The sequence below is a fragment of the Erpetoichthys calabaricus genome, chromosome 18, assembly GCF_900747795.2.
Source record: "Erpetoichthys calabaricus chromosome 18, fErpCal1.3, whole genome shotgun sequence".
Lineage (NCBI taxonomy): Eukaryota > Metazoa > Chordata > Cladistia > Polypteriformes > Polypteridae > Erpetoichthys > Erpetoichthys calabaricus.
In genome coordinates, this window is record NC_041411.2 from 21,016,406 (window position 1) to 21,030,627 (window position 14,222).

General features: G+C 34.9%; 1 protein-coding gene across 1 annotated transcript in view; it reads right to left on the reverse strand.

Moving 5' to 3' along the window:
* Positions 1-4,525: 4,525 nt before the first annotated feature.
* si:dkey-178e17.1 (tricarboxylate transport protein B, mitochondrial) overlaps positions 4,526-14,222 on the reverse strand; it is a 34,408-nt gene continuing 24,711 nt past the window's right edge. The window contains 7 exon segments of the mRNA XM_051921125.1: positions 4,526-8,546; positions 9,727-9,800; positions 10,010-10,125; positions 10,651-10,755; positions 10,919-10,979; positions 10,981-11,004; positions 11,435-11,573. Of these exon segments, the coding sequence (XP_051777085.1) occupies positions 8,432-8,546; positions 9,727-9,800; positions 10,010-10,125; positions 10,651-10,755; positions 10,919-10,979; positions 10,981-11,004; positions 11,435-11,573 (634 nt within the window). The 3' untranslated portion in view covers positions 4,526-8,431.

A 14,222-nucleotide genomic window follows, 5' to 3' on the forward strand; every position in this document is an offset into this window, starting at 1 on the left:
TGACTAACTCTCTCCCCTTACCAGTCATACTGCCAGTATTCAAAGTTCCTACCCTCAGTTCCACTCTCTTTATTTTCCTCCTCTCCTCCTGCCTCCGGCCACATCTCCCCCCTCTTCTTCTTTGGCCAACAGTAGCCCAATTTCTGCCAGCACCCTGTTGGCTAACAGTACTGGTGGCGGTCGTTGTTAACCTGGGGCTCGTAAAGTGCAAGTTAATTTGTTTTATGTATTTTTACTTTATATTTTGTATTAATCATTTTTATATGAATAGTTTTGGGTTGTGGAACAAATCATCTGAGTTTCCATTATTTATGGGGAATTCACTTTGATATACGAGTGCTTTGGACTACGAGCACGTTTCCAGAACGAATTATGCTCGCAAACCGAGGTTCCACTGTATAGTGAAAAAATTTACATCTTTAATATAATGTCACATTTTTATTGCTTAATAATTCTGAGAAACGAATGTCAGACTGAATACAAAGTGACAAAAATAAAAGAAAGCTGGAAGCAGGTTTTCTAAATATTAGTTTACATAAAGGAAAGAGTTAGTAGAAATAAAAATGAAATAGCACAAGTATCCAAGACTTGTGCAGTCCACTGAAATTAATTTGAAAAACTATTTTTTTTTGTTTGTACAGAGTGTACTATTTTTTTTAAAATCTTGTTAAGTGTAGTTTTAACATACAGATTGTGCAATGGTTAGTCTTGTTGTTTATTATATAAACCTATTCCAATTAAATATTTAAAACCATAAAAGTGACTAAAATCTAAGCTGACTTTTAGAAATCCAGTTTAGTTTCTGACTAAAATCATTTCTCATACCAACTCCACTGCATGCTACAATAATAAAGATTAAATGATTCTTTAGACACTTCTATGAAAGTTGAATTCCTAGGCATGTCATTTTTAAAATGCATTTTACATTTGGCTAGCCCTTTTACCCAAAGCAGCTTATAAGTTCAAGGTATCTTACAACTGCTTGCAGATATTTTTTATATGTGCACAGGCAGGTTAAGTGACCTGCTCGGGACCACTAAGCAAGACAAAGGTGGGAGTTGAACCAGCAACCTTGACGTAAAGCCTTAGCAATGACTCCACGCTGCCTATTCTCTATTACAAATGTAGTTTAATGTGTAACTATAACAAAGATTTTCACTCGGTGTGGGAGACTTGTGAATAATTAAGACATAGTTTACATTTTAGAACTGGACGAAAGTTTCTGTACACTGTTTATTAGTTAAAAAAAAAAAAAAAAAAAGTTGGTGGAGCACTGCATCTGATAGAATGGTGCAGCAGGAAAAACAATGTTAATATTCAAAATCTGTTGTCAGTCTAGCACATTATTGCATTTTTTAATGCTGGTGATTTCTTCTGAGAAGCAACCAGCATTTTAAAGAACAGACTTACACATGCCTTTTATAGTTAAACAATCCTTGGATTTAGTGGAAGAACATTGACTGCACAGTCTAACTGAATGCAAACATATACAGGCCTACTTACTGTAAAATGTAATCTCCCTTCAGCTCCAAATATTTAGGTTAAAGTCTCTTTGAAAAATGAAACATGCTAAAAAAAAGAACTGAAGATGATATTAAAGATATTCACAGTCTGAGGCATTTTTCCAGTGTTCCTTAACCCACAAGTGTGTAGCTGAAGAGTTTCTGAGAGACTTGCTCAGCTGTGCACATCCAGTGCATTAACCAAAGTGCCTACAGTACTTGTGTATACCCTATAGTAACACTGCACCTTCTTCATGTGAGTTTGAGCTAATGCCCTTTTACTTCCCCAAAACCTGTTAATATCAAACCCGCCATGTTAAAAAATTCACCTACTCTGATGACCTCCCACTGTCACTGGCAGATAACAGGGGACTGTTAAAAGTGCAGTAACGGCTTCCTAGTGTTTAAAGTGAACACTTGTTACAGTTTACTGTTATGCTAGAGTATATACTCGAAGGCTTCACAGACATTTTGCGTAAAGAAAAGGCAAACAATTTTTGTTTGCATTTTTAAAATATCTTAGTACTGGAAAAATCAAAAGTCAAACTTCTGCCGTCTAAGATTCAGGTGCATTAGGCACTCTGGTCTGACACCACCTGCGATCATTCGATGACTGACAAACTTAAATGTGGCATGGAGGCCCCTGGTCCCAAAATCTTTGTTTTTTCAGACACCCTTATCAAAGACAGTATACATAAAACATTCCTCTATGTTGCTCATTAATTTGAAAATGTATGTATAATTATATATTTGGTAAGGAATTATAAACTTTAAACTATTACAGTTGAGGAAAATATTCACTAACCATTTACTCGGTCTTTTTCCATTTCATGACATAAACCCACTCTGGAGTGTCCTGGAATTTTGCACATGGCTTATTTACCAATATTGCCATCTGGTGGTTTTAAGTGATATTACAAATAATTCCATGACCCACAGACCTATCTGAAAAGTCGGCTTTGAACAACTTGCAAAATCACTGACTGAGGATCCAGAAAAAGCAGCAGGACTTTAACATTCTAAATGCTAGATTAAGCTCTAAAGGAAAAAGTGGCACTATTTCCTTTAGAGCTTAATGTATCAGAGGTTACACATTCTAAATAGGATTCTCACAGAAGATCTGTAATGGCAAGTAATGCTGTATCTCTCTACAGAAGGCAATAATGACTCTAGGAAGCATTTTATTGTGCTTGGCAGTTAAAGGTAGGGCATGTTGTCCGTGTGTTACTCACCCTCTTACAGTCACAGATCACTAGGGATGTGGATCAGCATCCTTGAGGTCCAGCAGTTGAACTCTTTTACACTGCTGAGACATACACAGCATCTCACCAGATGACCAGAAGGGCCTTTCAGGAACAAATCATTAAATATATATCTTAAAGGGTTTCAGAACCTTAAACATGACGGTCATACACCTACGCTTTTAGAAGTGTGAATGGTTTCTTTACTGGTTGGTTCTGTTTTATATGAGATAAAATGAATATATATAAAAATAATACTTCAGTAATAAAAATCTGCTTTTAGAAATATGAAATTTCGGTCAGTCACTTTGAGTATTGTGTACATGACATCTAAATAACAGTATCAATCATACATTTCAACTTGGCAATAGGCTGTTACATTAGTGCATTAAACTGTAGAGGGAAAAAAAAACCTGTCTCTTGTTGCAACTGTTTGAAACCAGGGTATCATCTTAAGAAATACCCTGGGTAAGTGGAGAATTGGAAAGATGCAACAATTTTTTCCCCCCTCACTGTTGCATTGGATGTTATACCACAGTTCTTTCCATTTTGCAAAGACATTAAGAGCAATTGCCAACAGTAGAGAGCCAAAGAGACAAAATTGAACAAAATTAGGGTTCATCGTCATGGCTGGATTGATAGGCTAAATATACTGGAATTTTTTATTTTATTTTTTTTAAATACAACACCTCTATCCCCCAAAAGGACTTCAGGAAAGTGATATGGGAACAGGAATAGAGAGTGTACTTTATGTAAACTGTTTTGTGTTTTCAGTTAAATAATATGAAGTCATGTACCGTATTTCAATACATTCTTGTATATCCTAAAGTGTGGCAACATGATGCATGCTGGTTAGTAAAAGTTTCCCTGTACATGTGACAATACTACAGCTACTACTTCCACTTTTTTCTGTACACTGCAAGTATCTGCATGTGTGCTCTTTAACTCTTTTCTGGGCTTTAAACCAGCCTGTAGGACACTTTTATGCCTGTAACCACTGTGTGCTTGTCCATCTTTACCATAATGAAGTGATATGAAAATTATTGATTTTAAAGGTTATCTTATACAGCATATATATGCAATGTGCAGCAGTCCTCCACTAAGTTCAATTCACAAGAGTGGTCTGCCTCTCACACAATTCTGTTTGTAAAATTTTATTCTAAAGCTTGTTGGTGATACACCACCATTTGTGATATGTCACAGTCTATTTGCAGTTAGGATGCAAAACCAGCAGTGACCAATGTCTACCTGCCAGCAAACCATTCTAGGCTGTAGTCAGAACATAGACTCATTTACACACCCTACTAATGGTTTCATTATCCTGGACTTGCAAAAGGTTTTGAAAGACCATGATTGCATCTGCTATGCTTCTTCAAGCTTTCTCATTCATATCTATTCATACAAGTATCATGTAGCGGTAAAACAAAATTGCTTTTTTGGTTTGACACTCCCCCATCCTAAGTTACTGCGTTCTTCTCAGCAGATTCTAGAAAAACTGAACCACAACTTTTATTTTCTAGTTTTGTTTATTCATTCATTTAAAGCAAAACCATTTAAAATTTTTTGAGGCACTCAGTGTAGAGACATACTGTATTAAGACATACACGCCAGACCAGACACAGTGAACACAGCTATAAACAAACCAATACACCATTACACTATCACGTATAGGAAATTGATGGCTCTCCTAGGCCTAGCAAATTGCTGCATGACACATCAGATATCACACTGGTCAACACATGAAGAGAAGAAGGTAGAAGATGCGATTAAAAATTAAAAACATTTTTATTTGCATTTATCAATTTTCTATGTCTTGTGTGAGACAAGAGGGTAGGTAGCAAGTATATTTCAATTAAATCCAGGATATACAAAACCCTACTTTGTGCTAAATGCAGCATTTGATCTAACCCTGGACATGGCTGATGCAGGCAGTGCTGCTTATTGGTCTATGATGAACACATCCCAACTTGGCCTGTGCAACATCAATTCATCAGTCATTTCTAAAACATTGCGAGTTTTTGTAATCACATGAACTCTGCTTGTCCACTTGAACAAACCATTCCAGGCTGACTCAACAAACCTATTTAATGCACATTTTACACTCCTAATGATAATTTAAATGTTGCTATATTATATCCAGTCCACTAGAAGTTGCAATTTGGATAACACTGCTCGACTATATTCTGCCAAAATAAACGTAATAAAAATTAACAGAAGGAAACAGCATGAGAAAAGAAAGCAGAGAAATACTTTCCTTTCCCTTCTGTTGTCGGCACTTGCATGTTTACCACAGAATTTGGCCAGAAGTGCAGGAGTCTTTTGATAGCACATTAAAAAAATGAATATTATAAAAACACATACACACAACACATTCATTAAATAAGCAAGTAAACTGAGACAGCTCTGAGGCACCAGGGTGACCCTTGGAATCAAGGTGGAAGTACATCTAGCAAAAAAAATTAAAAGTTAAAACAGCACATCATAAGGAAAAGCAAAAATTAATTTGTTCTTGATTTTTGATTCAATGGCTTCTTCAAAGGGAATACAACAGTGTTGTGGAAAATTCTAAAAGAGTTGTATTTGCATATACAATGAACGCAGGAGAATGCATACAGTATATACTGTTTGCATAATTCAATCTTATAACATTAGACATTCATGTAAAAGTTGAAACATTATTTTGGCTACTGTTCACATTTTGAGTCACATTCATTGAGACTGAGGGCATCCACAAAACTCCCAAGTCCACTTGTACAATGCTGATGCCATTTTGACAAACAAAGGAAGGAAAAAAGTTTAAAAAGATAAGTTCCATTTTAACTTTGAAATACAATAATAAATAAAACTAAAAAAAAAAGCTATTGTAAGCATGAAGATTTTTCATCATGGCAGAGTAAACTGAGCACAAAATGTGCAAACTGGCCAAGATAACTTTCCCTAAAGGCCATAAAGAGAAATTATGCACACCCATTTTGTTTTTTTGTAATAGAATAATGGCATCTTTAACATCTTTATATTTGCTCAAGAATTCAAATCTTAGCTTGATCATAATGGTTACAGAAGAGTTATTTCTAACTAAGGCTCCAGCTCCCAATAAGTCTTGACCTGTAAAATGCATGGAGTGAAATGTATCCTTCAGTTTATAGCTTGATGGGACTGCAAGTAATAAACAACATACTGTGGGACAGTGAAGTTTGTGGATATCAAAGACTAATCCATTACACAGATTACAAAATTAACGTACTCAAATTCTTTATAAAGTTGAAACTGGGCGAGGAAAAAAAAAACAAAAAAAAAACCATGGAATTATTTCTCATAATTTTACTTTAAAAATTTATATTACCACTAATGCCAGTCTATTAAAAATTCCTCTTAAATATGCTAGTGTATTAACAATTGTTTAATGTAAGGTAATATCTACTATACTTAAAAGGGAAAGTTGTGCATTGATGGCTGGGGTGCTTTCATAAGTTCACTTGAAAACTTGAAATGACTGCACCCAAACAAAATTGGAGTATTAAGCATTTTAACAGGTCTTAATAGAAAATCAGCTACATACAAAAAAGACAAACAAATGTTTATAAAATTCCCAAATTAAGAATTACATTTTTAACTGCCCAAAGCAGTGTTATTGTTTTGCATAGTAAACTGTTTAATAAAAACCTGCCAAGTACAATTGTTTTTATTCCAACCAATTTCCCAATCAAGTGTATAATTTTTACTTTTAGTTGATTTCATTATTTAGTCTTCTGTCATTCAAATATTTCAAAAGAAATTCATAAACATTAGTACTTTTTGGAAAGACTTTAAATGCTTATGCTTCTTTTGCCGTTTTCTTTTTTTTAATTTACCTTTCTCTCTGTGGCATTTCTCGGTTAACTATATCCAGAGGCTGATGATTAGCAATAAGCAGTGCAGACAAGGGTACAAACAATACCACTTCTCTGTACATTTACGAATGCTTCTGACAAATGAGCAGAAAATTGACCTTCTAATAGCATTCAGTGTTAATTGCGTTTGGAGACAATTTAAGGAAGAACATTATATAGAAAAGTGAAATAAAAAAAAAAAGAAAATGGCATTTAATGCTTTGGCAAAAATGCAAATATTTCAGAATAAGAATATAGATATAGCTACTCACTAAACAATGAGATTAAATAAAAGTATGAATAACACACTGATTTTGAAATTTGTTGAAATAAAAACCTGCAGCCACAGTGCACCCAGACTGAACTTGGGAACCACTGTATTATACCATAATTTTCCATAATAAAGAGAAGATGAAAAACAATTAACAAAATCTTTTCACAGTTGAAATTGTATAATAGTACTTTTTTAACAAAATGATCTTGAAAAGAAATCCCCTTAGTATCATTGATGAATTTTGATTCTTGCTTTATTCTATGGAATGATTTTAAAACATAACAAATCCTCTATGGGACGTTTTCCACAAGAGCTTTTTGTTGGAAAGCGACAAGTGATGTTAAGAAAAAACCTTTTCAAACAAAATGCAAAGAAAAACAACACAGTACATTCCCAATAAAAATGGAGTCTGTTTTGGCACATATATGCATTTGGCACTGTTACAGGGAGGTTTCCCCAAGGCCCATAATTGCTAGGTGGCTAGCTCATGAACCAGAGGACAACTGTGCAAAGCACTTGGTGATTTAAAATTATTTAAGACCCACTAGACCTTATTTGGAAACCAGTTTGGCTGGTTCTGAATGCCACTGTTAAAGGAAAAGGCCACACAATTAATGGATGTAAATAACAAAATCAATCATATAAATGTAAAAGTAATAAGAGAATTAAAGCTTTGTGGTCTGTACAGGAACAAATAGTATGAAGAGGATCTGTAAACAGAGGAAATACTCTTGCAATTAAATAACATTCTTAGGATATGCCAAAGGCTAAGACCATGAGAAATGTAAAAATTTGAAACAACCAGATACATTCCAGCTAAAACAATTGCATTTCAAGCTCTTGTGGCACTTAATTAAAACTAGTGTATTAAAACACGTACACACACAATTAAAAAATCCAAAGTTCCAAAATCATGGACTTACAAAACTGGCACTGGGTAATTTTTGGTTTTCTAATATTCCTTCTTTCGCTTACGTTTTATGCAGCCCTTTAGGCTAAATAATAACTTAAGCCTTTCTCACTTAGGTAGATTTCTGTTTTGGCCACCTTTGTGGGGGGAAAAAAACAAATTTAAAGGCTCCATTGTACTAGTTTTATAATAGATTGGGCCTGTACTTCTGTGAAGAATTTCAGTTTTAGTATTTCATTTTATGCCTACTCCTCAATTGTACAGCTACTAAGTGAACTTCAGATTCAGGGTGAGCTGCCTGAATAAGCTACAAAACCTCTCTCATATAAATTAGTTTCATACATAAATTTTTAAGGGATAATATATAGCACTGTGCATCCAAAACCAGCCACTACACACATTTCCATGTTGTCAGACAGAGGCAGCAGTAATCCAGTTATTACAATGTGATGCATCCAGCTATATGGGAGGTAAAATTTCAATGTAAATATGGTCACTAGTAAAATGCACGTAGTGACAAGTGTGATTTTTGCCTGAGGCACGTCTGGTTTCATCAGTCGCTTCATTTCTTCCTGCTAGGCAATAGACCTGATCGAGCACTTTAATTCCGGCAGATAGTTTACATGTGCCCAGGTTCACTCAGTCTTCCACACTTTGTTCAGAACTTTTACCACCTCTTCATAAATGATAAACACAATGGCAACATCCAGGCAGACACGCCCCAACCGTGGAATGGTTCCTTTGTAAAACCTGCCAGTGAATTGAACAAATGAAAAAAACTTTCAGATTGTGACCTTTAGATTCAAGTGATGCAAGTTTATTACATTCTACATCTTGTATTTCAGTTAAATTACTTTTCATCCATGAATGAAAAATTGTCTTGAAAATGGAGTATGTAAAATTAACTACAAAAGTGCATACCATTGTTTGTTTTTTTTGACTTGTCATGGATAATGTGCCAAAAATATATATATATATATATATTGGTGAGGCACTCAAATAGACTGAAATAGATAACCAGTGGTCTGGAAAGAATTGGCTGAATAAGATTCAGGACTAAAGAATGTTTTTCAATACATAATGTATTAATACATAATAAAGATAATGGAAACTAATTATTAAATTGTTTCACCAATTCATTCTCCAAAACCCCTGAAGTATAAAACAACTTGTTTCAAAATGATAAATATTTTCTAAGAATACAACTGACAAAAGCAGTAAAATTTTTAAATGTTTTTAATGGTTGTCTTCTGCTATTCACTACTCCAGGAAATGGATTGAAAATATTTTATTAAACAATTAAAAAAAAATAATAATAATAAAAAAAAAAAAATCACACAACTAAAAGAAAAATAAACTTTAATGGACTTTTGATAATAAAATAAAAAACTGACTGTCCAAAATCTGCTAATTGGTTCCCACTACAAAATTTTACTTAACTGAAAGGCTGACCTTTTAACATGTTCTAGCAGTACATTTCCTAAACTGAAATATTTGAAAAAGGTTCTCCAAATTAAGTGTAAATGATTGTAAGTTCTGTAAAGAGCTTATCAAAGATGCTAACTTCATTTAAAAATAAAAACTGTCTTTTAGTGTTAACTATGCAAATGAGTGATATTATGCCAAAACCAGAGATTCAAGAGGCACTCAGAAGAGAGTGACATGTCTAAAATAATAATACTAAGTGTTGCAAAAGTAATTTAAAATCAATCATTCCACAATACACATTACCTACAAATGGAGAAAATTCAAAGCTACTAATAATCAATTAAATGTAAGCTATTCCACCAAATTCTGCCTAAATGTGGACAAAAAAAGTACTTGTGTCCAAGAGCCCCTTTAGCAGTAGCATTCTGATGATGTAACAAGCACAGCATGATGAAGAGGAGGGAATAAACCAAAACAAAAAAAAACTATGAGGTATACTTACGCTAAGGGACCTTCATATTTCATGATTTTATAGGCACAGTCAAATGTGCTTTTGTATTTGTGAGCTTCTAGTCCCTGAAAAGAGAAACACAAAGCATATATTATATTGCACAACTAAAAGAAAAACAGGTTACATCTCTAATGGACATTCTGAAATCATAAGGGAATGATAATTTTTTACATGCAAAAAAAGACAACTGTTTCATGCCGGCATTCTGTGAAACAAAACGTAGAAGGCTTTGTAAGGCAAAGCGGCTTCCCCGGAAGCTAGTTAAAAAGCCTACCTGCATTCTTGTCTTTATAACATCAAGAGGAGTATTTCCAAATACGCTTGCTGCCCCAGCTATAGCCCCAAACATGCCAGTGACAAAAGGGTTTAACTCCTTGCTGGGGTCATCACCTGATGTAGGAAACTCAAAATTAAAAGTAGGTCACTACAGAACAAGTAGTACATTTATTATATGTTGAACCAGATCTTAATGAATACCAGACAGTGACTACCAGCCCTCTCTCCCATTTAATGAAATACAATTCATTCAACTAATTTAAGTCTTCTATGGGGACAAAAGGGTAGCTGCTGCTGCCTCACCTAGAGACCAAGGAGGACAGTTTAGTACAGACAAATGAAAGAAGCAATAGGTAGGAGTAGAAGGTATTGCTGCTGACCTCAAAAAAATATTCAGATGTTCAAATTCTTGTCTGCCAGGAAATACATAATTGCAATTAAAAATGGCAAAACGCTGTTAGGTTTACATCTTAGGGACTGTTGAATAACAATGAGGCTTCATGCGCAATATAATGATAGAGCCTATTTTATAAAGGCCACACTTCATTGACTTCTTCCTACTTGCCACACTTTAAATTATTTTATACACACAAGTTAAAAAAATAGCACTTTAATTAAAATATATTAACACCCAAGTACCTTTATACCAATTCCTGAGAGATGTCATCACAAAAAATCGGATTGCCTGATTAGATCCCTGCTTTAGTACTGTGGCTGTCAGACCTTGATAAGTTCCTCTTAGGCCTGCAAAATAAAGTTTGAAGAGGAACATATTTTTGTTTTACTTTTTTCTGTTTCAAATTTAATGGTTAATTTTTCATGTTAATATTCAAGTTGAAGCCTAAATTGACATCTTCAGACAACCAGGCTCAGCTGTCTGCTGATCACATGGGCAGTCTCCACTGACCTTGCTGTCGGATTATTTCCCGCACACCATGGAAAAATCCCCGGTACTTTGGTTGAGCCGAGCACCTGGTCATGAATAAACTTAACCTACAGAACAGGCAGAAGTACATTCAGAATAAATGACAAATGGAATAGAACACTGATTATGTTCTTTATGTATTATATATAGTAACCGTACAAAGCTGGGACTAGAACATTTATTCCTCTCCGTTTTAAGTTCTAGACCAACACAGACTCAAATCCAACTTGACTGCGTTTCCAAAAATGAAACTCAAGCATTTGATTTTTTTTTGTTATTATCAAAAAAAAAAAAAAAAAGGTTTTATTTGGGCTAGAGTCTAACTTCCACACCCTATTACTCCTTAAATGACTGGCACGTCTTTACTAGTTAGTACCAGAGCTAATATTACTATAGAGTATACTGGGGTGAAACTCGTTACCCAACATAAAATGAACAGTAGCCTGCCTGCAACCAAGCTAGGACTTAGCAGTGTAAGTAATCATGGAAACTGCTTACCTTTATTGTCTCCATGGGACACACTACCACAACCGCCTCTGCTACTCCAGCTCCAAGACCACAGATAAGGCCACGAGTACTGTCTAGCTTTCCCTTTTCATCTCTCATGTGATTACTAAGAAATTCAAACATTCCAAACCTGTGAAAGGAAAAAGAAAACACACATATCATCTTAAAGGATAAAAGGTCAGTGTATCGACAGTCATGTTAGATGCAACTGGGCCCAGAGGAGAAATCTCATTTCTTCAAACCCCCCAAGAAATGAACTGGGTTCTGGCCTAAAGCGCTCCCAGCATTTATTTTCAGAATGCTTCTGTTTGTGTGAAATCACGTACCATTTGATCAGGTAATCTAGTAAATGGTCTGGGACTGACTTAACTATTGTCCACAAAGAATTTGAGTATAACCATTGTTTTGTTCGTTACATAGCATAACCAAATTTTAAAGTCTTCCATTGGTTATTCCATTATCTTCTAATATTAAAAAACATTAGAATACTAAAGTTGAAATGATTCCCTTTACTTAAGCTACAATTATCATATTCATGAGTGACACTAGGTCTAGTGTACTACTTACAAAATGTATTGCCTGTAAGGAAACCCCTGAAAACATAGCTGCTATCTACCCACTACTAATAGTCACACACTCTTTAACAGCGATCAAGACCTGACCTTCACAGTTCAGCTCTTTTCAAGCATTGCAAGTCTTAAAAACAAGTCCCACTTCATTCCCTTATAGAAAGATGACTGCAAGACAAAATGAGTTTATTGTATCAGTCAGCACCGACGGGCTCAATTTAAAACAGGTGACAGATTCCCCTGACAAACAGACAGATACATCAAACATTCTGCAGTACAACATTAGGATATAGCACAAATTAATAACATGACAAACGTAGAACATTACTGCATTTTGAACAAAAAGTGACATTTGTACTTTTCATTAGACGTCTTTAAAATTGAAAGAACTTTATTTTGCATACAGAATACTAATGACCTTAGCAGTCTCCCTATTGAAGCCAATTCTTCAGTTGTCTTTTAAACAACTGTGCATTAAAAAGATTACCCTAAGATTGCATTGTTCATCTTGCCAATTCCTGCATGTGGTCATCGCCTTGAAAAACTGCTTTTACTTTTCTGAACATATAAAAAACACACACAGCCATTTTTTTTCTTGAGGGCTTCCAAAGTAAAAGCAACATAATTCACTTACAAGAAGAAAAGTAAAATCCCTCAAGCATGTATTCAAAAGAAGCCGGCAAGTGCATTAAACAGCAAACTTGCCTTATACTGACATTTTTAAGTTGTCAGGCAAAGTAGACTAATGGCTAATGCAACAGAGTGTAAAAGACAAGACAGCCATTAGTGATTCCTTATGTTATGCTATAACTAGGCCACAGTGGTTGTAACTTAGTCTGAAAGGTTCCGTCACATTACACAAAAAAAAAAAAAAAAAAAAAAAAATTACAAAAATCACTGGATTTTTTTCCTCAATAAATAGGGGAGACTGGTCAATCTGATCAGCATTACCAAAACCAAGGAAATGGCAGTAGGGTTCAGAAAGATCAATATTTTCCTGACTTTGGTCTTCATACAGGTATTAGAAATTGAGGTTGTCTAGGTAAAAATGTATGCAGGGGTGCACATGGACATTTGCTTTGAAAGACATATACTGAAGCCATAGGCAAAAATAGCCAGTGTTAAACGTATGTATTTCCTAATGCACCTCGGCTCCTTTTGACTGGGGAGAGCTTCTCTTGCATCAGTATGTGGTTTGAAATTTTTTTTTTTTTTTTTTTAAATATATGCAGTGGAATGTTGGGGGCAGTAAATAAGAACATCTTATACCAACAGTATTACCTAATTAATCAGGGATACTGGATTTTCACCTGGATACTACCATGAATTCTTTGGGAAGCAACTATGACAAACTATGTTTAAAACCATTTGCCCTACTCTCTGGTCAACCCAAGTAACACCTTCAGAACAAGGTTTTTCTACCACAGTTCTATAGGCAGTGTTGTCAAAGGTCTTTGTTACCGTCTGCCATTGGAAATTGCAACATAACCTCTGACTACACTACACTACAACTACACTACACATTTTAAGGTTGTGTTGTTAAATAACATTATTTTATATTTATTATCTTACTAAAAAATGTTGAGTGTACTCTGAATTCTTTGTGTTGGCTGCTATAGCAGTACAATTTCATCTTAGACACAAATTTTATTGATCTGGGGCCTAATGTATAAATAGTGCATATGCACAAAAATGTTGCATATGCCCGTTTACGTGCACACTTTGAGATTTATAAAACTAAACTTGGCATAAAGCTACGCACATTTTCACGGTAGCCTCCCCCCTTGCGTAGACAGGTTTCTGCTTGGTTTTGAAAACTGGCAGCACCCAGCATTAAACCAGTGCTACAGTTTGTGTGGTTTCCTTTTTTTTTTTTTTAAATTCATATCAATAAAACAGGATTTATCAAATATATCGAAATTAATTGCGTATTGTTTACAAATTTAAGGCACTTGATTGTAATCCATCTGTAACAATATAATGGCCAAACTATTCCAAATACCATAGTTGCTTTAGCATTGTTACTCTCAGTGCACAACTGAAGAGTATTTTAACCCACTGTATTTGTGTTTGGAGTCACAGCTGTACAGCAGCTGATTGGACAGCCCTGGAGGACATATACAGCACTTGCTGCCTCAGGAAAGCCACCAGCATCTGCATGAATTCGAATCAGACATGCGCCACACTGTATTTGAACTTCTCCCATTCAG